General features: G+C 41.8%; 1 protein-coding gene across 4 annotated transcripts in view; it reads right to left on the minus strand.

Annotated features, from left to right (window-relative positions):
- Positions 1–26,168, minus strand: part of GLCCI1 (glucocorticoid induced 1) — an 88,507-nt gene that overhangs the window by 42,179 nt on the left and 20,160 nt on the right. For all 4 annotated transcript variants that reach the window (XM_075922316.2, XM_006114515.4, XM_089776688.1 and 1 more), the window contains exons 2-3: positions 17,044–17,195; positions 5,699–5,785 (exon numbers count right to left, since the gene is read on the minus strand). In XM_075922316.2, coding sequence (XP_075778431.1) covers positions 5,699–5,785; positions 17,044–17,195 — 239 coding nt within the window. The remainder of the gene's footprint in view (positions 1–5,698; positions 5,786–17,043; positions 17,196–26,168) is intronic.

Genomic DNA, 26,168 nt, shown 5'->3' on the forward strand with positions numbered 1-26,168 from the left:
CACTACTGTTAGACAGGATACTAGGCTAGATGGACCTTTGGTCTGACTCAGTATGGACGTTCTTATATTCTTGCCACATCTACATTGTATTTTCCTAGTTTATTGATAAGAGATTATGAGAATGTATCAAATTAAGGATGTTAAATATCAATTAATTTACTAGTCAAATAGTCAATGAAATTTCCATCCGCTACTCAACTAGTCGATAGGCATTTCCGCATTCCTCCTTTGAAATGTACAAAAGCTGCGTTCAGCCTGGGCCAGCGGGACGTCCCGCTGACTCCAGGCTCTACGCAGGTGCTTCCACTTAGGGTACTTGTGAATTTTAAAGTGGAAGTGCCTGCGTGGAGCCCAGAGTCAGCAGGACTTCCCATTGGCCCCAGGCTGCACACGGTGCAGCAGCTTTGAGATGTACAAGAGTTCCCAGCAGGGGCTCTTGTGCATTTCAATGCAGAAGTACTCGCATGGAGCCTGGGGTCAGCGTGGGACTCAGAGTCCCTCGCTGACCCCGGGCTCCACACAGCGCTGCTGCTTTGAAACGCCGCGGTGTTTCAAAGCAGCAGCACCACACGGAGCCGGTACCCCAGGCTCCGTGCAGCACTACAGCTTTGAAGTATCCTCTCTTCCCACCCCTTGCTGCCCCTATGTGACAGAGGCAGCAAGGGGGGATGGGGAGAGAGCGACTAGTCAACTGGACTGGCCGATAAGCATTTACTTATCGGATAGTCAATTAATCAAATAGTCCTTAACATCCTTATATCAAATGCTTTACTGAAGTCTAAATATAATACATATACTTCATCCTTACGCAGAAGACTTGTTATCCTATCAAAGAAAGTTATTCTGTTGGTTTTACATGATTTGTTCTTTACAAATCCATGCTGGCTGATACTTATCACCTTATTATCTTGCAGATGTTTGCAGATGGATTCCTTCATTGTTTGCTCCATTATCCTTCCTGGCACAGAAGTTAAGCTAACTAGTCTATAGTTTCCTGGGTTGTTCTTATCTCCCTTTTTATAGATGGGCACTATATTTGCCCTTTTCCAGTCTTCAAGAATCTCTCCCATCTTCCATGACTTTTCCAAAGACGATAGCTAATGGCTCAGATACCACCTCAATCAGCTCCTTGAGTATTCTAGGATGCATTTCATCAGGCCCTGATGACTTGAAGACTTCTAACTTTTTAAAGTAATTTTTAACTTGTTCTTTTTCTATCTCCTTTTCTCCAACATTCACTACTGTAGGCATCCAATCACCACCAACCTTCTTGCTGACAACCAAAACAAAGACATTGTTAAGCACCTCTCCCATTTCCACATTTTCGGTTATTGTTTTTCTTCTTCATTGAGTAGTGGGGCCTACCCTGTCCTTGGTCTCCCTCTTGCTTCTAATATATTTGTAGAAAATCTTCTTGGAAGGAGGTGCATGGATCATATTCAGAGAGGGCAAAAGCCAAATCTTGTTAGGAGGCAAAAAAAGGGACTGGCTTACCAAAGATCCTGGAACCGCAATGGAAATATGAAAAAATGGGGGAGCAGAGTAGGAGTCAGACAGATTGGATAAGTAACTGGAAAGTGATAGACTGGAAACTGACCTCAAAGGCCTGGGCAGAATAGGGCTGGGATGAGAGCCTAGGATATAGTGGGTGGAGGAAAGAAATTGAATTGGTTTGAGGAGCTTAGGGAGTCCAGACAAGTAAACTAGGATTGGCTGGGCAAGGAGATTGAATTGGCTAGCTGGGCAGGGGAGTAAACAGAAAAGAGAGGACAGATAAACATGGTGGGTGCAAGGAAAGGATCAGGCTTGGAGGGAAACAAAGTTAACAAATATATGTGAATTCCATTATCACCAGCTATTTCACCTCCCCACTAGTGATTTGCCACATCAAAGGATGACAACCTGATACTTATGGAGGTTAGTTACCCATAAATGAAGGTTCTTCAAGATGTGAGGTCCCTATCTGTATTACACATGTGGGTATGCATTTGATCCATGCACCTGAGATCAGCGAACTAGTAAGTACTATCTGTTGCTCCAACCCTGTGCCATGTTGCTCATTATACTTAATACTAAGCTTGAAAGGGGTGGTGTGGACCGACCACATCTCCAGTTCCTTTTCTCCAGTGAATCCAGGAATGATCCGAAGCAGAAGAGGAGGACAGGTAGTGGAATAAAAATAGGGACAGCACATCTCAAAGAAATACAAGTTATAGATGGAACTCTAGGTTGCTTACATCTTCACGAAGCATTAGGCTTTAGTCCAAGCCTCTTCTGTAGAATTACAGACATCTATAGCATCTGCATCTCAACATCCACCCGCACTCCTGCACTTGTGCATGCTGCTTATCTGTCACTCATGCATGGAATACACATAGGGATCAGTACTCACGGGAAAAATGGAGGCTGCTGCCCTATACATGTACTTCTTTAAAAAGAAACTAGTGAGGTTCCCTATGCTTCAGTGACATGGTCCCACATCCTATCTAGGGGAAGCAGATGAGCTAACTGACAGAAAAAAAAAATACAAAGACCTGGTATGTGGTGGATTTTGTTTTACCAGGCTGTTCATGGCTTGGAATCTGTCCTTAGGCAAGCAGGAACTAGAGATGTGAAAAGTTAACCAATTAACCGGTGAACATCACCCTTATAGACTCAGACTCCAAGGTCAGAAGGGACCATTATGATCATCTAGTCTGACCCCCTGCACAGTGCAGGCCACAAAATCTCACCCACCCCTACTAGAATAATCCTCTCACCTATATCTCAGATATTGAAGCCTTCAAATACTTTGAAGACCCCAAGATGCAGAGATCCTCTAGCTGTGATCTGTACCCCATGCTACAGAGGAAGGCGAAAAACCTCCAGGGCCTCTGCCAATCTACCCTGGAGGAAAATTCCTTCCCGACCCCAAATATGGCGATCAGCTAAACCCTGAGCATGTGGGCAAGACTCATCAGCCAGACACCCAGAAAGTTCTCTATAGTAACTCCTATCATCCCACCATTGACCTATTTCCCACTAATAATGAATGGTCAATTAGATACCAAGATCCTGTTATCTCATCAAACCATCCCCTTCATAAACCCATCTAGTTTAATCTTGAAACCAGATAGATCTTTTGCCCCCACTACTTCCCTTGGAAGGCCGTTCCAGAACTTCACTCCTCTAATGGTTAGAAACCTTCGTCTAATCTCAAGTCTAAACTTCCTACTAGCCAGCTTATATCCATTTGTTCTTGTGTCCACATTGGTATTAAACTTAAATAATTCCTCTCCCTCCCTGGTATTTATCCCTCTAATATATTTAAAAAGTGCAATCATGTCCTCTCTCAGCCTTCTTTTGGTCAAAGTAAACAAGCCAAGCTCCCTGAGTCTCCTTTCATAAGACAGGTTTTCCATTCCTCGGATCATCCTAGTGGCCCTTCTTTGTACCTGTTCCAGTTTGAATTCATCCTTCTTAAACATGGGAGACCAAAACTGCACACAGTATTCCAAATGGGGTCTCACCAATGCCTTGTATAATGGCACTAACACCTCCTTATCCCTACTGGAAATACCTCGCCTAATACATCCCAAGATCGTATTAGCCTTTTTCACGGCCATGTCACAATGGCGGCTCATAGTCATTCTATAATCAACCAGGACTCCGAGGTCCTTCTCCTCCTCCGTTACTTCCAACTGATGTGTCCCCAGTTTATAACTAAAATGCTTGTTATTAATCCCTAAATGCATAACCTTACACTTCTCACTATTAAATTTCATCCTATTGCTATCACTCCAATTTACAAGATCATCCAGATCTTCCTGTATGATATCCCGATCCTTTTCTGAATTGGCAATAGCTCCCAACTTTGTGTCATCTGCAAATTTTATTAGGACACTTCCACTTTTGGAGCCAAGATCAGCAATAAAAAGATTAAATAAAATTGGCCCCAAAACTGATCCCTGAGGAACTCCGCTAGTAACCTTCCTCCAACCTGACAGTTCACCTTTCAGTATGACCTGCTGTAGTCTCCCCTTTAACCAGTTGCTTATCCACCTCTCAACTTTCATATTAATCCCTATCTTTTCCAATTTAACCAATAATTCCCCATGTGGTACTGTATCAAATGCCTTACTAAAGTCGAGGTAGATTAGATCCACTGCATTTCCTTCATCTAAAAAACCTTAATGGTGGTGCTACAGATTCTGGTTAACCATTAACAGGTGAAGGGTTGGACCAGCTCCCCACCTGCCACGGATAGGAAGCTGCTCTAGGTCCGTGGGGAGGCCTGCCATAGAGATGGGCTACTTCCGTCGTCCAGAGCAGTGTCTGTCCACAGTAGGCCCAGGTGCCCCTGCCTGCAGCAGGGAGGCAGCTCCAACCTTACCTCTTAAGGTGGGGGAGCAGTGTCCCCCCCCACTCTCTTCAATCAGTTAAACAGTTAAACATAATGTTTAACCAATTAAAACGGGATTTTATATCTTTAATAGGGACTCACACACAGATCTGTAATATCTAATATAGGAATCACAGAGACCCCAACAGAGGTAGTATGATGGATCAGCCAGGAAGTAGACCAGCGACATAGCCCCAACCAAGCTGAAAGTGTAATCTAGACAAAGGAGTTCTGGCCAACACTGTAACCACATGGAGAGGCATGCATAAAGACAATGCTGAAGGAATGGGATTCCCCCTCTCAACTTGCACTACATCCAAGCATCAATAACTAACACACGAGGCAAAAGGTACACTGTCTGAGAGTAAGACACTGAGGCTACAGTTTGTTTAGCTGTTTAAGTGGGTTGGAGCATGTTTCTCTAATTATACTGGATGCTCAGTATATTGTGCCACTTCTGTAGATAGAAACATATGTGGCACCTTAGGGACTCCTGAATGAATCCTTATTCTAACTGCGGGTTTGTCATTGCATAGATAAAGGTGTTGTTTGATAACTGAGTAGGACTGGGCCTAGGGGGAAACACGCAGGGTTCTCCCATGCATATGGGCTTGGGATCCCACTTAATGAACCAAGGGTGCCTCCAACTATATCTGATATTTATAACTTTCAAGTATTTCCACATTTACATCCACTCCTTTAGTTGCTGCTTAGCCTATTACTATTTACGTTCCATGAGTCAAAGCCTCAAACAACTAATTTTTTGCTACATTCCCGCCAACTTGTCAATATTTCTGCTAATAGGATGCCTGGAACTAAACCAAATATTCCACGTACAATCACATCAATGCTGTACACAAAGTGATTTATTTCCCTATTATATGAGATGGTTGCTCTCTATTTTCAGTCCAAAAATATTCACTGGAATTTCAAATTAAACGGCCCAGATTCTGACCCATGCATCATCCTCTTTGTGACACCTGAGTGGTGTAAAGGAATGAATTGATTTAAAAGAGGCAGCTGTAGATGTTCACTGAACAGGAAAAATTCCTAAGTGGCAAATCTCTCTCTACACCATCCACTCATGCTTCTCCTCCAGGGCCAAAAAGTTGAGCTGGGGAGAGAGAGTTCAGCTGGCACAAAACAAAGCCGCCCTGAAACCACTCTGGCTTGAACTGAGGTCTGAACCTGTAAGAGTGATGGGAATAGGATATGTGCACAAAGACTTTCCAGGCTCCAAAATAGCAGCTTGAAACTTAAAAAAAAAATAGTTACAATTGGACCTGATAAGTACCCACCTCATACAAAACTACTTACCTCCTTTAATTGATCAGCACTCCCCCATGATGCTGAACGTTGATGTGATCTCTTTTCTAAACCCTCTTCTGCCCAACAGCTAGGTGTCTAAATAAAACAAACAGCAAATATGAGTTTTTCATTCAACTGCCAGCTACTATTTTACCTTAACATACTGAATTCACCATGTAAGAGACAAACTTTCTGCACTATTTTCTGATCTCATCTTTGGGCAATATGTTCAAACAGTTAGTACTGTCTACACATGCATGTAAATACATACTTCAAAAACTGATGTGTGTAGTGAGAAGGTTCTCAATACATGTGATGTTAGTGAAAATATGGATAATTCATATTTCATGACCTCTCTCTTCCTATAAAATAAGTCTCTAATTCTGCACAGAAAAATTCTTGCATGTATCTTTGCACTAAAGTAGTTACACTGAGTTTAGGGAAGTACTTATGTGCATAAAATTACTCATGTATATTTGCAGGATTGGGACCTTATTTCCCTCTAACCATCACACCCCAGCAATTTCAAAGCAAAAAGACTGAAAGGAATCTGATGCGTTTTCTATTTTTCAACACTTCAAATAGCTAGCAGTATTTCTACAGGATTACAAATTGCTCTAATTAAAAAAAAACCCTGGAAATATGGCTTTAATATAATTATAGAGATTAGATTAGAAAGCAATAAAAGTGTACTGTACATTCTGTTAACTATATTAAAAATATTGTAAACCTAATCCTCATATTAAAAAAAGATGAAGGTTAAACAGAGCAAAATTAATTCGTTAAAAAAATATTTGTCTAAGAGGGTTTTACAACCCTCCCCACCTTCAGAAGCCTATTGCCTTGAGGCCCTCTCATAGTATGAGATACTGCTCCATAAGGCAGCAGGAGCAGGTAGTTCTCCTGCTTAAATGTTTTTATGTAGGTCAGGGGCAAAAGCAGCAGGGTGTCTATATAGAGACACTGGGAAACAGGTTGTAGTCCTCCCCCCCTCTGCAGTCCTGATTTAATTGGTGAGGAAAGCAGAACTGACAATTACTGCAGACAAAGCTCTGGAGTTAATTTTTTACTGGCGAGGAGTGAGTGGAAAAAGATTCAATAGTCTACCCCAATCTATTTTCATTTATTATTTTCTTGAACAAAGATTACTTGAGAGCAACAGCTTGTAAATACATTTACATTTACTTTTAAGAACCTCAGGAGCAATACAAAATATTAATACAAAAAGGCTTGATACTTTCTTCCGCTACAACTGGTTTTAATAGCAAAAGATAGAAATATAGTACACAAACCATGAGCTTCAGTATTATAGGCTAGCATTCTCTTCAGTCTGCTTCTGACCTCATTTTCAACTAAAATCCTAGCCCTTTGTGTCCCCAATTGCCTCAAAGTTCTTCTCTGGATATACTGCTGAATCAGGTCATAATCTTTCAAATGGTTATTAATTGTCAGTATCGTTACACAAGTATTCTCAAGCTTAATCATACTGAAGAGTCAATTTACTTGTGTGTGAAAGAGTTTGCGGGCCAGGACTCTTTGCTTGCAACACTACACTATTTTGATTGTTCAGAGACAGCATTTAAGTCAAGCAAGTCTTAAGAGCATCCATATTCACACAGGTAAAAAGAAAATTCAGGTTCTGAAGGCTTAAAACAGCAAGCAGTTCTTTGAATAGCCTCAACCAGTATTTTTGTAAAAACACTGGGGGGTCGTACCCTCTGCTCGCTGTGCTCGCTAACCCTCCTCTTGCAGGAGGTAGGCAACCCCAGCTCCAACTCTGAACTCCGGGGAGGGCTTGGCTGCGGTCACACCAGTTTGGGTCCCTTCTCCCTCCCTCTCCCCCCCCCTCGCTCGCCCGGGCTCTTCTCCCTTCCCTGCTATGCCAGCCTTGGACCTTCTTGCCCCCTTCTCCTGCCATGCCAGCCCGGGCCCCTTCTCCCTTCCCCCTTCCCCGCCAACCCAGGCCCATTCTCTTCCCCCTGCAACCCTAACCCCTCCCCAGCCTCATCACATGCCAGGCCCGGTTCTAACCCCAGTGGCCACGAAGGCAGAGGGGCGCCTGCCCACTCTCTGTGGGGCAATAAGGTACAGGTAGTGCTGTGTGTGTACACGGCACTCTGGGGCACTGCAGCCTGCTGAGGTGGGGAAAGGAGCAGTATGGGGGGCTTCTGTTCCAACTTCTTCCCCATGTGGTCCCACCTGCAATGCTCACTGCCCCAGCTCTGCCCATTAGGAACAGAAGGGAAGGAGCAGACAGGTCAGTACAGTGGCTCCTCCGGGTGGCTCAGGGATGCTCTGGCAGATGCAGTAAATGCAGCTGCTGGGGAGGGGGTGAGTCTCCGTGGGGGCAGCCAGACTCTGGGCAGTTGGGTGCCACGCTCTAGCTCCCTAAAAGCTTGGCAATGGGGGAACCCCCAAGAGTTCACTGCCAGCACATAAGACCAGTTGGGAGCCCTGCTCCTAGCACCTGTCCTGGGCTGCTATTCCAAGCACCGTAACCTCCCCCATGCCCTTGGGGAGCATGCGATGTAGGATCTACTGGCTACTGTGCCATATTTCTGGGCATTGAAAGCCCTGTGGGGTAGGGGTAGGGGGTTGGGGGTGGAGGAAGGGGAGTAGGGCCTTGGTTTAAAATAGCAATTCCAAGTGTTGAGGGGAAGCAGTAAGATAGGGCTTGAGCTGGGAGAGGGGGAAGAGGAGTGGGGGAAGAGAGGGAGGAGGCAGGCAGGACGCAGAGTGACATGACAATGTCACTTTGTCATCCCACAGGAATTTTTTTTACATACAGGCAGTCCCCGGGTTACATGGATCCGACTTACATCGGATCCCTACTTACAAACAGGGTGAGGCAACCCCGCACTAACTGCTTCCCCCCAGCAGACCAGGGAGACACAAAGCTAGCGCCCCCCCCCCCCCCCCCAGCAGACCAGGGAGACGCGGAGCGGCTTTTCTCAGCAGACACCTCAGCTTGAGAATAAAGGACTGAGGGAAGTGAGGTGTGGGAGAATAAAACTGAGCTCTGGAGAAATGTTTGGCTAGAGTTTCCCCTACAATATGTACCAGTTCCGACTTACATACAAATTCAACTTAAGAACAAGCCTACAGTCCCTATCTTGTACGTAACCTGGGGACTGCCTGTATATAGAGAGATGTGTGCTTTGTAATCCCAAAATACTATGGACATATACTCTCCTGTATATCCTGTTAAAAAAAAACCCTAAACTTTAAAACAAAACAAAAACACTTCTATGATAACATTACAACAGCACTTCTGTTTTTCAAATACAGGTAAACTAAAGTGGTGACAAATTATTACTCCCCAAGCACTGTTAAACCCCTCTCATGAAATCTATGTGGGAAGGAGGACCTTAAAAACATCCTGTTTCAAAGAACATTTTTCTATTTTTACTACTTGTTACAATAGTCTCTTCAAGTTTCATTTTGTTTTTAACTCTACAAAAAAATGTTCATTCATGGCAGCTCAACATTTAACATCCTACAAGTACACTTATTTCCTCCTCACTTATAGAATTGTCAAGCATATTAAACAGCAGAATAATGTAACAGCAACATCAAACCACAATGAGTCACAACAACAAGGATGTTGCAGTTCATGCCAGAAGACATCTGTAAAAACGTAGAGAGAATTTGGTAACAACAGCTCAGCGATCAATGGCAATATTAGCGTAGCACCTACATGTCCAAACCAGATCAGGACCCTGTGAGTTATCTACAGAGATAAGAGATGGTCCTTGTTCCAAAGAGTTTACAAGCTTAGTTTAAAACAAGATATGCAGCTGGAGTAAACAAAATGAGGGTGGAAAGGACAGAATAACAGAATTCTGCAATGTCGTTCTCAAGTTAAACAGGTGGTAGGTAAGTGAGCTATATTTTGGGATATGAAGGTCCAGGGTTCAAGTCTCAGTTGAGAGAAATTGCTCACAGGATACCAGAGTAGGAGAAAAATTGATAACACTTTTGGTTGCTCTCCTCAATCCCAATTTGTATTCTTCAAATCTCATTGTTCTAATTTATCCAATTTTGTGAGGATTAACGTTGTCTCCAAGGTGTGGGGTAATTCTGCTCTACTTTTCCAGATATATGCACTTCCAAAAATTCTTTGCATTGCATTTAGATCAGAAATGGTGCAGATTGCACCATCACCTCTGCAATTTATCCAAATTCTAAATATACTACACTCCTCCGCACTAGCTACTATATCTAGCTTATGTTCCAGAACCCTCATAAAGGGGAAGGCAATCTAGGGTTTGATTTTTTAAATGACTACTTTTATACATTTTCAAGCTCTCAGAAAAATTGAGGCAAGAAAACAGTAGTAGGGTGATCCTTTCATAGCTCTGTAGAAATTTTTATGCTGTGATGGAGAAGTCACTTAAAAAGTACAATACCAAAGAAACTTACCTGACACTTTAGAGGAGCTCTACATCAGTTGCTAATAACTAGGTCTGTTTTTCTTCATTCATTAGTCTTAAAACAGTCAATTGCCCTTCAGGGAGTTGGGGCATAATTGGATCATGTGGGCTAGACTCTGAAGCAATTCATGTGGCATTCTTTGGTTCCATGGTGGATAATGATTTTTGATGGGGGCCACTCCAAGAATTTGTAAGTGGTCAAGGGTTACACTCTTCCATGATATTAATGGAAGGAGGTGTGGGGTCTGGATGGAAGTTGGGTGCAGAAGGGAGCTTGGAGTAAGGGACTGAAGTACAGGAGGGGTATGAGAGATCTGGAAGGGAGTTTGGGTGAAGGAGGGGCTTGTGACCCAAGGAAGAGGACTGGGGTGCAGGAGGGAGTGCAGTGTCCAGAAGGAGGTATGGGTGCAGGAGAGAATTCTGATCTGGAAGAGGGGGTGTACAGTCGAAGAGAGGGCTGCGACCTGAGGAAGGTGATTGGGGTGCAGGGTCTGGGAGGGGGTATGGGCGCAGGAGAGGAATGTGACCTGGAGAAGGGGTGCAAGAGGGAGTGCAGGGTCTGTAAGGAGGCTGTGACCTGGGGCAGGAGATCAGGAGGGGTGCAGGGATTTGGACTGTGACCAGGAGTAGGAAATTGGGTGCAAGGTCTGGGAGGGGGTTGTGACTTGGAGGAGAAGTATGAGAGGGAATGCAGGGCCTGAGAAGGGATATGGGCGCAGGAGTGGGGGTGCAGAGGGCTTGGGTTATGTGGGGCAAAGGGCAGGAAGGGAGACAGAGGGTTGGGAACAAGAATGGGCTGGGGTGCCAGAGCAGGCTCTGGCTGGGAGGTGCTTACCGCGGTGGCTCCCAACCAGCATACCAGCAGATTCCTTAGCCAGGGTCCCTTACTTCCATGACCCTGCACATGCTCAGAGCAGCTGCAGGGGCCATGTGTGCTGCTCTGAATGCTTGTGAGCCTGGGGAGGAGAGGGACATCACATGATGCCGGTCTTGCAAACACACAGCTCCTATTGGCTGGAAATGGACCAATAAGAGTGGCAAGATTGTGCTGGGGGTGTGGGCAACATAAGAAGCCTCTTCCCCATGGCTTGCAGCATTCACAAAAGTACATGGCCCCACAGCCTGCTTTTCTGAGTGCTGAACAGAGCAGGGCAAGCAGGAAGCCTTCCTGAGGCTCTCACAGGCTGTATTCAGACTTCAAAGAGAAATTGCTGAGTTACAGTTCATCTGCAAATTTGACACCATCATCTTAGGATAAAACAAAGACTGTGAATGGCTAGCCAACTACAAAAGCAGTTTCTCCGCTCTAGGTGTTCACATCTCCACATCAGCTGTTAGAAGTGGGACTCATCCTCCCTGACTGAATTGACCTTGTTATCTCTAGCCTTACTCTTGATTGGTACTCTTGTCTTATGCCTGTATATTTATCCCTGCCTCTGGAAATTCCACTACATGCATCTGACGAAGTAAGTCTTTGCCCACAAAAGCTTATGCTCCAATAAATCTGTTAGTCTATAAGGTGCCACAGGACTCCTCGTTGCTTTTGCATGGTTACTGTTTTTATATATTATTTATATCCCTAATTCTCTTACCTCAGAAGGGATTTGGGCTTTATGACTTGGTCTTTTATGACTAAGTTTCCTGTGCCTAGTGAGAGAGAGCCTGCAGGAAGAGCTAAGGATTTTGGCAACATCACACAAAGAAACAACAGGGTACTGAGGATGAGTGAGATCCATCACACTTACAAGATAAAACAAAAATATTATGATTCTGTTCAAAATTGCCCAGTTCCGATCACTGTTCAAGTCACTTTTTTTTTTTTTTTTTTTTTTTTTAAAGGTTGACATTTTATTATTGGTGGCTTGGCTTCTTTGCTATGGAACTTTTCATGTGTTCCTTGTTAACTTCTGAAAACTTAAGAAAAATACTTCACTGTACCAACCTGTTACCTTGCTCAGCCAAAAAGCACAAAGGAATTAATCAATGCAGAGGTGACTATGGTGGAAAGATCTGAACTGGTAACAAAACAAATACAGTAGGTTCTCATTTGTTGGTAGGAGTCAATGACATCTGAAGCCTCAAAATTACAAATAGCCTTTGTGCAGGGAGTTCTAGGAATACTTCACCACATAAGACACAGCTTAGGTGTACAAACATACAGAAGACCCTCGACTGTTCTAATGTAATTCATACTTTTGTACGTTCAGTGTTTGAGACATATTTCAAGATCAAAATGTAAGTAAACACATATTTTATTATTATATCTTAACAAAAACCCCCATGGCCTCCAAAGCTAATAGTCAACACTGAACAATTTATAGTTAAATAAACTGGTTGCCATCAGTTCAATCAGCCCACTTCTTGGTTATAATTCTAGGCTACCAACTTCTATAAATAGATATGTTATACAGTAGTCAGAGTAAAATACACTGTCATCTTTCAACTCCAATTAACAAAGGTGTCAGTATTTCAGAGAATCAAGATAACAACCCTCCAAAAAAGAATTGGTAGTATAACTAGAACTTTGTCAGGAGATGCATGCAACTATGAAGACATATTCTGATGTACTTCACAAACTTCCCCCTCTCTCCATATGATGATGACTTCACCCTTCTATCAGGATTCTAATGATGCTTTCCCATTCTGCAAAGATTCCTTATTTGATCATGTCTAAAAGTTGAATTTCACTTGCAGTTTTTTAAAATCTTGTTTCTGAAAAGGGAAAAAGATGTGGTAGAAACAACTCAATAATGTAAATGCTCATTGGAGCTCAGTAAGAAAATAGCTATTGCCAAATGACTGGAGTTTATAAATATTTATAGAATAAGTCTACTCTGTTTCAGTCACAATTGAAAGGTTTTGTTTGATGATGTTTTTCTGAATTTTAGGGAAACCTGGAACTATTTGTGAAGGGCAAATATGTGCATGTATTGTGTTACAGAATGTATAAAAGTAATGCTGACTAAAATATATGACATTGAAATTCTCCAAAAATGGAAAGCATGGCCTTGGCTAGATGACTTTTATTTCTTCCTAATTTAGGACAAAACATCATCCAATTGATTAGGATTTAGAAAATAAAATTGAGGATCAACAATTTTGTGCTTAGGTATTTCATGACAGCATGAAACCTAGTAGCTTGCTCTCCTTTTATGCTAGGATGGGTTGTCATGTCCCATTTTGGCTGTGTAAGACATCAACACAGTGGCTACCTGTAGGCTTTTCAACAAGATTCCTGAAAAAATGTCCTTATCCCATTTTAAGTGTCTAATTCCTAAATTCATAAACTCTTAGGGTAAGTCTACACTCGCTCTCTATCTTGAGATAGGGATGCAAATGTTCCCACGCTTAATTAGCATAATCGTGTCCGGCCACCATTTTGAAATCACGTTATTGCAAAATAAAACGCCCCATGTAGCAGCATTATTTCGAGAGAAAATCTCTCTCTCGAAATAACTGTTACTCCTCATTTTATGCAATGTTGATACACTACATTTGCATCCCTATCTCAAGATAGGGAGCAAGTGTAAACGTACCCTTAAAGTGAAGCTTCTGGGTCATATAGAATTTAAAAGTGGGTAACACTGACATACCCTTATACTACAGAAAGAAGCAACTAAAGTGGAGAATTCTTTCTACTCTAAGTTAGTTTTTTGGCCCTTCCTCAAAAAATATTTTTCTCTTCCAATTTTGCAGTTGTGTTAGGTATTCATAATTTCAAAGTAAATTGGATACACTTTTTCTGACTTTTTAAAAAAAGTTGAATTTTTAACTTGCTTTACCCTCCATCCTTTGTCTCATACCTCTTATCCTGGAAATTTAAGGCCCAGTTTTGAGATTGGCAATTTCAGAGAGGGGTTATGGCCACCTATAATTTAATGTATCTGACTTCCAAGTTATTAAAGACAAATGGAGATTTAGGAGCCTTGGCACTTTTTTTTTTAAGTGCCAAATAAAGGGTATGTGGCTAGCAGTTCAAATGGAGGACGTGTCAGCCTTGATAGGACTAAGTTGAGGTCCCATTGAGGCACTAGCTGACATACCTGCTCATCCAAATCTTTGGGGAATAACTGAATATCCATGGGGTCAGAGAACACCATCTGGCCTTATGCCCCAAGCTGGAATGCAGAAATCACTGAATCATAGAATACTAGAACTGGAAGGAACCTAGAGAGATCATCAAGTCCAGTCCACTGCCTCCATGGCAGGACCAATCATGGTCTATATCATCCCTAATAGAAGTCTGTCTAAACTGCTACTAAATATGTCCAGTGATGGAGATTCCATAACCTCGCTAGGCAATTTATTCCAGTGTTTAATCACTCTGGCAATTAGGAAGTTCTTCCTAATGTCCAACCTAAATCTCCCTTGCTGCAGTTTAAGCCCATTGCTTCTTGTCCTATCATCAGAGGCTAAAGAGAACAATTTCCCCCCTCCTCCTTGTGACACCCTTTTATATATCTGAAAACCACTATCACATCCCCTCTCAGTCTTCTCTTTCCCAAACTAAACAAACCCAATTCCTTCAGCCTTGCCTCATAGCTCATCTTTTTTTAAATGTAGTACCCAGAAACTGGACACAATACTTCAATTGACGCCTCATCAGTGCAGAGTAGACTTCTCGTGTCTTGCTCACAACACTCCAGTTAATGCATCCCAGAATCATGTTTGCTTTTTTTTGCAACAGTGTCACACTGTAGCTTGTGGTCCACTGTGACCCCTAGATCCCTTCCTGAAGTACTTCCCATTCTGTATGTGTGAAAAGGATTCCTAAACAGGAAGTGGTGGGACCTAAAAGGGAAGGATGGGGCTACCCCAAACCATGATTGGTCTGTGGGTGGGGGAGCTCCTTTCCACCCTCCCCTTCCCTTGAGGTAGATCTTACATTGCACTTACATTGAAAAAGTGATCTTGTGGTTAAAACTTTGAAGACCACTGCCTTACAGTTGTATGATTACCTCATCCACCATGTCTCTCCAATATCCTGGAACCAAAATGGCTAGGATACCACTACATATATTTTTCATGTGTAATGTTGACTCTGAAGAACTTTTCAAAATTTATGGAAAACTGAACAGATTACCAAGAAAGTAGATTTCATTTAAAAAATGGGTCATCTGAAAAGCAGTCTCGATCTATTTGGACTTCTAGAATTACAAGAAAGGAAAAGAATACCAACAGAAGTAGCAAGGGCTTTTCTACACTACCCTATTTATTACTTCACTGTTGCAATACTGCTGGTGCAGCAACAGTGGGAATACTAATGTGGACAGGATACAGACATTTTTACCACATGCTAAGTGCTAAGTTTGTAAAGCGTAATGCACATTAATGATTAGGAATGATGTTATTTGTTATACAGTACACAGATGTTAATCTATTAGGGAAATATACTCCAAAATGTATTAGTTGTTCTTTTTTAAAAATCAAAACAAGCAGACCAATTATAATAGTAGGCACTTGTACCCATATGTCCTCAAGGCAAAAGACCTCTCCTTTCCAGCAGTGGATCATCATATGTAGTACATTAGGGACATGGAAAAGAACGTGATCCCTGCCGGATTTACTTTAGAATTGCAGGATTCCACTTATTTTTCTCTGAGAAGGAAAAGAAAAGTATCTAAAGAAAATAATCACTTCACTTCCTCAACTGTTACTAATGTACCATTTCCTTAAGAGGAAACAGAGCAAATTCTTTTCTTTGATACACTATGTAAAGGCTACTGCATAGACATTGCTACTGAAATTCACACAGGTGATGAAGCATACACTAGGCTATGTACCTGACAATAAGCTCACAGAAACCATATCTATGCCTTCAAACTTAGTGGACTGCCACGAAAAGGGCAGTGCCTCATGTCCCCAAAATTCAGTGGGGGAATCATTTGGAAGTAGGAAGGTAAGACACCTGAATGGCATCACCCAAAGGAATAATGCCTACTGCCCATCTGTGCATCATGATCTCTGACTAGGTTGACAATACTGGGATAGTCACCCTCTGAAAGGCATGGAAAAAGCAAAGAAATAGATTTAACAGAACTTTTGGTGCACAGCACTTTGGAGTCCCACTGAAACACCAATGCAGGAGCCAGCATTGACTGGGAGGCATAGCTTAACTATTTCTGTGCACCCTTTCCAAAACATACTCTGATGCCTGCTGGGTAGCTTCTAACATAAACTGCAGTATAAAAACCAGCAGGACTTTTATAAATGCCGTAACTTTCAGAATTGCATTTCATTGAAGGTGTGTTTAAAATACCAAGAGAGTGCATTATCTTTCAACAAATGAATTTATGCTTAATAGTTTGTTACCCCCAACGGGAAAGTCCATCATTGCCTTCATCTCTTAACATAACTCTTCTCCACTTGTTTAAAGAGTGGAGTTTTCCAAGAATTAAAAATATTAGAGTTTGCACTCATCGCTGAAATGGCCTGTCTTCATACTGTCATTCCCCAGGTCATTTTACCACCAATACTGTAAAAGATATTAGAAGTTCATCTTTCAGGCACCACTTTCAGGAGTAACAAAGAGAACTGCTTTATTAAATGTGTAGAAAACAACACAGCACCTATTCATAATTTACTAGTTTGCCACCAGTAACAAATTCACCTCTATTATATTTTTTAAAGTATATACTTGCACTTACTAATTAAAATTATGCAGAATTTTTGAAAACTTACTTTCTAAAAGCAGAGACATTCTGAATTATGAAGTGTAATATTAAAATCAAACCACCAAATTACAAAAACATCATCATATATAATTTGGAAATAAATTAGGGCATTTGTGCTGAGAATTGGAATAAACCTGCTGTTCTACTGCAGAGAATTTAATTGATATTTTGAACAAGACAATAAAATGCAAACAGGGACAAACATATTTCTCAGGCAATTTCTGTCCTGTTATTTTACAGATTTTACCTGAGTAGCTTTATCTTTCATGCATGAAGGGTAGTGTACATGGGGATCTCGAGGCCACTGTCCTGTGAGATAAGGTCCTGTTATTGTGTCCAAAGAAGAGGTTCGCCTTATGGTACCACAGGTTCTGACTTGCTGGGATTTTGGCCTGTCCACTGAAAAAAGGAAAAAGGTTATTTAAAATTTTATATGAAACGTAAGCCACATAAAACAAAGTTATAATTTCAATAGCTTGCCTTCAGCATTGAGCATGGAAAAAAAAGGAATTTAAGCAAAGCAATTTTTGTTTAAATTGCAGTATGCCATCACATCAAAACCATTTTCCCCACTAAATTAGCCTTCTTGTGACATGGAACAAGATGAAACAATAAAATAATTAAAGCATGTAATTTACAAACAGCACCAGTGCTGATATGTCCTGAATCCAAAAGGACATAGGCATTGTAGTCAATCCACAAGAACTATATTAACAAAATTTAAATGTAGATTTTGGAAAGCCAAAGGTATATACCCCACATAATATGCAGTATTTTGTATAGTTTGCAAAGGCAGACAAGTTATGACAAAGTTGTCATTTCCACAAAAAAAGACAGTTACATACTTTCTCATAACTGATGTTGTTCATGTCCATTACAACCACGTGTATGTGTGTTGCAGGCATGAGCATCAGAAATGTTTCCCCTAGCAGCTCCTGTCAGGACAACTGTGGAGCTCCCTGGAGTGACCCAACCCCCCTCACTTTCTGTTCCTTCTTGCCGGCAACTCCCAAGAAGGAGGGTGGGTATTGGATGGATATGAACAAAACATCTTGAAAAAACAACAATTACAAGAGAGCAGGTAATGGTCTTTTCTTCGAGTGCTTGTTCACTTTACTTCCAATCAGGTGACTCCCAAGACGCCACACCCTAGTGCATCACTACAAGGTCCAGGCTGTCCTGCATCGGATCATACACTGAGGTTAGCCAAGCTTAGAGTGGCCTGTGATGTAGTTTTGCATGTCCGATCACATATGAGCAAGATGCCATGTGTCCCAGCAGGCACAGACATAGCTTGCCATTGTGGTTGGGGACAGTATGAGTAATCTGACAACGTTGGCCATGGTTTGAAACCTGAAAGATGGGAAGAATGGCTCTCATATGAATTAAGTCGAGAATCACCCCAATGAACTCTATTCTTTCAATGGAAATCAATATGGACATGTCCACGTTCAGGACTAAGGCTGTCACCACCTCCATGCATTTAGTGAATACGTGTGGGGCAGTGGCCAGGTCAAACTGGAAAACTATAAAGTGAAAATGTTTGCCGTTCACCCTAAAACTGGAATATCACCTGTGCACTGAGAGAATTGTAACATGAAAGTATGCGTATTTCAGGTCAAGGGCCTACCAGTTGCCAGGATTCAATGAGGGAATGATGGTGGCTGCTAGAGATACCAGGCAGAATTTCAGCCTCCTCATGTATTGGTTGAGGCCTCTTAAATCCAATATGGGCCTCAGACCTCCCTTGGCCTTGGGAATTAGAAAGTATCGAGAGTAAAACCTCTTGTCTCTTAGATTGTGAGGGACTACTTGAACCGCATCTAGACTGAGGCGTGATTGCACCTCCTGCATAAGTAGTTGCTTATGAGAGGGGCCGCTGGCAGAGACTTCCTGACCTTGCTCCTGCTCTTGTGCCTGGCTAGCATCCATAGCCAGTATATGCTGTGAACCTGTATGGAATTGGACTGTGGAGACACTCCAGTGTCTTTAGGCTCTTGTGGTGATCTGGAGACCATAGTTACTGGGGCTCCTGAGGCTCAGGAGTCCCTTGGTAATCTGAAACAGCGATGAGCCAAGGCCACCAACCTAGATCCCCTGGATGCATCCTGCGATTGAAATGCCCACAGCATCCAGAAGGGCTAATGTGTGGGAGAGGGCCACTGTGGGGGCCATGGCACTGACTTTTCTCATCTGTGCCTGCTGGTATGGCTTCTGCTAGAATATAGCCAGGCCACATCTGACATGGAAGCAGATGGAGGCAGCCATGGGGGTGCCGATGAGTCCAGAGCCTGCACCAAGTTGATATTGGTGCCAGAGAACAGTGCCAAGGTGACTGAAATGATGATCGGTACCAATTTATGCAGAATCAAGAACAGTGTTATGTGCTCTGTTCCGTGACACCATGCATTGGTCACGGTGCTGCACCGCTTCCATTGCCATAGATTTGTCCCTCGCTTTTGGTGTCAGGGAGTGGGGTCTCTGATTCCTTGATGCCAGTGAGGGCAAGTGTCTGGGACAAGAGGGGACAAACCAAGTCCCATGCTGATCCAGTGATATGGGATGCCTGAGCATGGCAGGCTTGCCCCTGGACTAGAGGCACTCTTGGCGGTGCCAGTAGCTTCTACCGCACTGAGGGGGCTCCACACTCTGAAATCTTTTGGCGGGGGTCTCTCGCCACCTCATATTAACTATTCGATTAGCCAATTAATCTAAATTTAACATCTTTAATACAATCTATCACACTCTCTCAGCTCTAACTCTGCAAGTAATGCTAGTCTCAAAAACTTTATTCCTATCATACAGCCTCTCATATACAAAACCTCTACTACCCATCAAATCCCAATTGTTCAAGTTTCTACTCAACATTACCCTGTGAAGCCAAATTAAAAAAAAAACACTGAATTTAGCATCTTACTCTCTCAAGGCATTTTTCTTGTATCTTCCAAATTGCAAGACTACCAAGGCAGAGCCTCTGATATCAATGTCTTGTATAGCATCAGCTCTTAAGCCTGCATTAATATGCTTTTTATGTTTCATGTTTATGGATCATTCAAAGAGAACTGGTATTTTACTGCGCACATAGTCATTTATTTATAAATGCAATTCATTTTAGTATGAACTGTCCTAACTCCATGTCCCACAATGAAATTTATATTCATGTAGAATGTTGCTCCTACGCAATACAATTGAAACACATATCTTAGCAATTTAGAAACCCAAATTTCTAACACATCAAAGTCATTTATTTTTCCTTGTAAAGAGACAATTCTTTGTTAAGTTTGCATTTCTAAAAATAGCCAAGCAATTTGACAAAACAAAAAAGGTTTACTTTTGGGCTAAGCACAAAACTGCAGTGCAAAACTAATTACTTAAAAAAAAGTTAAATACTTGAAAAATAAATAAGACTTTAGAAGTGCTTTCCAAGCATAACTCGTTATATTAATCACCTAAACCAAATCAAATTATGATGTTGTACTAGTGTCATCTAAAGTGCTTTGAAGATTTTTTTTTAAATAACTACATGCACTAGAAATATATTACAGCAATGATTTGTAAAATCGTTTGCCTACACATAGCTATGGTACAATGCTTAAATTATTTTATAATTCAAAAAGATTTCAATTTTTACAAGTCAGACCAGACAAAGTCAAACTAGCCCACAAAAAAATCATTTTATATAAACTGTCCATTTGCTAATGCAGAGACTAGAATCATGCAAAGTCAATTTCCCCTTGCAGATTTGAATGTGTAAAGCCCTAGCACAAAAAACAAGAAGCCACACGCCAAAAAGACAAATAAAAGAAATATGACTCATTCACAGGAGAGAAAGATTTGTCTTCTGCTCTATCCAAAAGGGCAACACAGTGGGAGTCCTCATTTTAATAACTCACAGTGTTCCCTCCCTACAGCTAGTGAAACTAATTAAGCAATGTTTAAAATTACCAAAAATCTTATTTTTGTAACTCACCTTGAAAAAGTCTATTATATAAGAAGGAAGTCTGTCGAACCCCAATAAGAAATTATGGAAAAATATCAAGGAATTTTCCCCAACATCCCCAGTACGCAAACATTTTCTTGCATCACAGGTACTCAAGTATTTTATAAGAATCTTACACAAGCCTTCAATATACAAAATATAAATGTGGCTACTTTATGAACATTAAGAATGATGGTGATAAGTTTATTTCTTAAATTCCAGCCTTTTCTAGCCTTCTACTACCTTTGGTGTTTTGAGACTATTGATATTCTTCTGTGGCTCCATCTAGGGATGTTAAATTTTGATTAATTAACTGAATAATAAATACAATTTGCATCAACTATTTGATTAGTCCAGGGCTGGGCAATAAATTTTGGCCAGGAGCCACTTTGAAAATTTTTGAAGTAGCCCTGGGCTGCCCTGGAAGGGGCAGGGCCTAAACTGGAAGGGGCGGGGCCAAGATGCTTCTGGGCTACCCCACCCACAGACCATGATTGGTCTGGCAGTGGGGGAGCCCCTTCGTCCCGCCCCCCTTCCGACTAGGCACCCATGCCCCTGGCAGGGCAGGAAGAGGCTTTGCACACTCCCCCACCCCCAGGCCAATCAGGACCTGGGGGTGGGGGGAGTGCGCAAAGCCTCCTCCTGCCCTACCCCCACCCTGTGAGGAACGCGTGGCACTTCAAAGTGCTGTGCACTCCTCGCAGGGTGGGAGGGGAGAGCGGAGGAAACTCTGCGCGCTCCTCCCACCCCCAGGCCAATCAGGACTTGGGGGTGAGGGAGCACGTGATGTCTCCTCCCACCCTGCGAGGAGCACATGGTGCCTCAAAGCGCTGCGTGGTCCTGCCAGGGTTGGAGGAAGTTTTGCGCACTCCCCCGCCCCCAGACCATAACTGGCCTGGGGGCGGGGAAGTGGCAGGGCCTCCATGAGCTGCATCAACCCACTTGGTGGACCGGATCCGGCCCGTGGAGGCTCTTTTGCCCACCCCTGTATTAGTAGAAAAGGGCGCCTCTACCTTTGAAGTGTAGAAACAACCCTAGGGCTGTTGCTACACTTCAAAGGCGAAGGCACTGCAGGGAGCACAGGGCCAGCGGGACAGTCCCCTACTGGCCCTGTGCTCCCTGTAGTATTTCAAAGCGGCAGCGCTGTGGGGAGTCTGTGGTAAGCTGGGGACTCCCCTGCTGACCCTAGACTCCGTGTGGCGCTGCCACTTTCAAAATGGCAGCGCTGCACAGAGCCCGGGGTCAGCGTGGGAGTCCCCAGCTGATCCCAGGCTCCATGAGGCTCTGCCATTTTGAAACGCTGCACACAGACTGAGGACTCCCCAGCTGGGCCCAGTCTCCGTGTGGTGCTGCCACTTTGAAGCTCCTCCTTGTGTTCCCCCCAAACTTGCTGCCTCTTTCTTAGAGAGACAGCAAGAGGAGGAGGGGAGAGAACGAGTTGATTACTTGACTAGTGGTTCTCATTCCTAAGTCCATCCACCTTTTTCTAGCATAATGCTTCTGCTCCAGGTCTCTAATTGAAAGCAAGGTATGACTAAACATCTGAAATACGAGCAGTATATATTTTAAACAAAAAGTTCAGCAATAAAATTCTTACTTCAGGACATCTTCAGCAACCTTGACATCTCCAAAATTACAGATTCTTTTAAATTAGGTTTCAGACAATGTCTTGTCTGATGGCAGTCACGCAACATATGGGTAATAATTTCACATCAGTGGAAAGAGGTCTAAGATCTGTAGTGGTTCTACCTCTGACACAGTAGATCACAAGGTGTCACTCGCCCCTATCTTTGAGTTATAACTGAAGAAGTTACTTTAAATTAACACCAGAGATTACCAATGACCACCTTTAATTTCCAGAGCCCTAACAGGCAAAGCACTAAAGGAAATAAATTGTTTCACATCTACCACGTATCACTGAATACTGCATTGGCTACCAACAGAATTCTGGTTTAATTTCAAGGTCCTAAACATCTTCAGAGATCTGAATGAACTATAGTGCATTCTCTCTTTAATCTCTCCATATTAACATGTTCAAATAGTGCTTTGTCTGACTGAGCCTTCAATACACTGTGTGGGGGGGGGGGGAGGGCACGGGATTTCTCCTCCTGATAGAGACTTCCATTCCAGTCCAAGGCAGCTGAACTATGTCTCCCTCATGGCAGATATTGTGGCAGTTCACACTTGGTCACACCCCTTTTACTCACAACAGATGAGTATTTCTAAAACTGTACAGAAAGTCTAAATTCATATATAGATTAAGTAGAATTTTAAAATGTCTTACTAAATTATACTAACTCTGGGAAGAGGCCATAATGGTACACCTGAAGAACTTTTCAAATGAAGCAGACCTTTCCCCAGTTTGAGACAAATGATATGTAAACATCAGTAAGGTGAAGTTAGTAAGAAGAGCCCAAACTAGAAAGAATTAAGTTCCGCAATAACTAAAATCAGTAATATATTTTGGGACCACCACGTAAAGCATTTTCCTGACAAAGTTTTGCAGAAATTTTTACCCAAATGTTGATGGATGACCAGGATAGGTTTGCAGACTCCCTCTACGGTGGCTAATAGACATTTTTTGCACAAGGCCACTGCAGACACACTGAATAGGCAATTGGAAGTAGCTTATCTACAGTTGAACACATTTCAATAATACAGTACTCAATGCCTAGACTATGGATAATCTTAGTATTTTCAGGCACAGGCATTTGGGCTGGAAATGAAGAAGGATGAGGTTTTCCTGAATTCATCAGTTCAATTAAGGTATATTTCTCATGTTCTCAAGTCTAGATTGTGCCACATTCTGGTTTGGGTGCTTAAGCTTAGATCAAAATAAAGGAAGAATGATTTCCTGGGAGACACAGCAGGAAGAGTTAGCACTGGTTATAAATGATTGTATGGCATGAAGAAAATACATTTTCCTGATGGAAGACAAAGCGAAGGCCCAAGTCTTCTAAAAAAGATTCTAAAGTCGAGTAGTTAATGTGACTGTAACCAGCCAGCATGTCTTTGTGGAAATTCAGCATATAATCAGATAATTACATGACAGTGGTCTGAACTGACAGATCACAAGAGCCTATAGTAATGGGAAAACACCCCAGGTTGCAGAAAATAGGTATAAAACTGTGGGTTTTGCTTCCCTGAGGAAACTCAATACTAGTGAGTAATCTACCTGTGTCTGAATGCATTTATAACCCTATTGTTGAAATCCAATACAATGTCAATGATACATCTGCACTACGGAAATATATCAGTGTTGCTACATCACTTATGTCACCATAAACCCATAGTGCAGACACAATCTGTACCAGTATAAGGAATTTTTCATCAGTGCAGGAACCTCACCTCCACAAAGGTATTTACACTGACAGACATATTCTTCCATAAACATGGTTGTGTCTATAGTAGTGGTTAGGTTGATATACCTAAAACAGTTGAAGTCATGAATTTTTCATGTCCCTAAAAAAGGTAGCTACATCAACTGAACTTCTGAGTACAGACCAAGCCTTTCTAAAGAAATTCCAGACTCTCCTGAAGAAGTGAAACTTGACTTCAGAAGACATCTGTGCAAGCTCATGCACAAGCAAGAAAGCAGAAGGCCTGCACTAATAAAGACAACTCTTTCGGAGGAATATCCCATGTTGTCTAGTTCATGTAGGATGGTTTGAGATGTAAGAGCAGGCCATATGAGATGAGTGAAACATATGAAGACAACTGAGACTTCTGGGACAGCTCTATTACGTTATTCTAGAATCTAGACCAATTTGCAGAGAACACTTCTCCCCACTTGCCTTGCCCTTCTGAATCACTTCTAATATGAAGAAGACAGAGATGGTGGAAAGACATTGAAACCCACAGTAAAAACTAAGAAGAAGAAACTAGTTATTAGGGCATGATGACCCACTGGCAGCTGTTGACAACAGCTCAATATTTTTAGGTGAAACATCTGTTATATCTTCCCTGGAAGCATAAGTAGGGACATACAAATATAATTTATCTAGGGCAGTTACAGATCTCCTAAACATAGGTTTCACAGTACCTAGTACTCTTCCTGAAAACCTATCTATATATATTTGATTTGACAACTCCAACTTTGGCAGGAGGCCCTTCTCTCCTGAAGAAGAATCCCCCCCTTTTTTTTTTCCTGTACAAGTGTTTGCACACCCAAGAACTAATTACTTATATGAATTAGTCTTTTTTTTCCATTGATTCATCATGTTGTCCTGGGTAATGGGAAACCAACACATTTGTTAGGAAGCTTGCCTCTGTAATCCTACTTGAGAGAGGAGAAGACAACTGGGTTTAGAGACCACTTTCAAATATCTAGCAAACTCCAGCCTCAGAAAAGATGGTCTTAATATCTCCTCTCCCCCATGTGGGATGCTTCTGGGCTAAAAGTCTCATTGGCTCTGAGACTCTTGCATTTACAAGAGGAGATCTGCAATACAACTGTCTTTGAGACAGATGAAAGTGCAGAATTTAGGGGACACAATTAAAAGTGTTATTAGAAAATTACAAAATTGTATCAGACAAATGCTTTGGTTGCCAAATGTATTAATTTTTAGACAAACATGTAACATAGATGCATAGGAAAAGGTAACAGCATTGAATGTTAGACAAAATACAGCAAGCTAGGTGTTTCATAAACCAATCAGTTTACTTTTCATAGGATAATAATATTCCAAATAGTTATAGCTTGTCATTTGGTACGAAGAGCAATGTAATTGCTCAGTGGTCAAAAGCTCTTTTCCTTAGGTGCATGGTAAACCAGAACTGCCATCTGCTGTAAGATTACTTTGATCATTCCAATTTAGTCAATTTAATTCATGTTTAACAGGACACTGAAGGCAAAAGGTCTAATTTTAAATGATACACAAAAGAAATTTAAAAAATATGATTACTTGAGTTACCTGTTGTAGGCATTAGACGTATCAGTTTTGTACTACTGGCCCTTTAAAAAAAGGGAAAAAAATGTAGCAAGTCAAACTATTACATGACTAGCTATTGGCTGGGATAAAAATGTCATGACCTCATACAGATGCCTCAGTATGTAGCCAATACCACAATGCATTTACAGTTAGAAAGACATTTCTAATGGGTATAATAAATAAAACAGACTAGGGGTTAGGTTATTGGGACTGTTGCCCCCTAAACTGAAACAATGGTCTCTTCATCACTGATGTTTTATGGCATATGCGCTCCTCCTATGAATAAAACAAACCTAAATTTAAACAAATACTGGAGACCAATTATTTAAAGTCAGCTTCTTCCATTGTATATGCTACATATTTTACTCAATAAAATGGTTTTGTTTCATTATGTACAATATACAATTCAGAAATTGTGTTCTTAATTCAGTTCTATTGTTTAAATTGAGAGCTTTGAAAAAG

Source organism: Pelodiscus sinensis, chromosome 2 (genome assembly GCF_052426305.1).
Source record: "Pelodiscus sinensis isolate ZL-2025 chromosome 2, ASM5242630v1, whole genome shotgun sequence".
NCBI classification, from domain to species: domain Eukaryota; kingdom Metazoa; phylum Chordata; order Testudines; family Trionychidae; genus Pelodiscus; species Pelodiscus sinensis.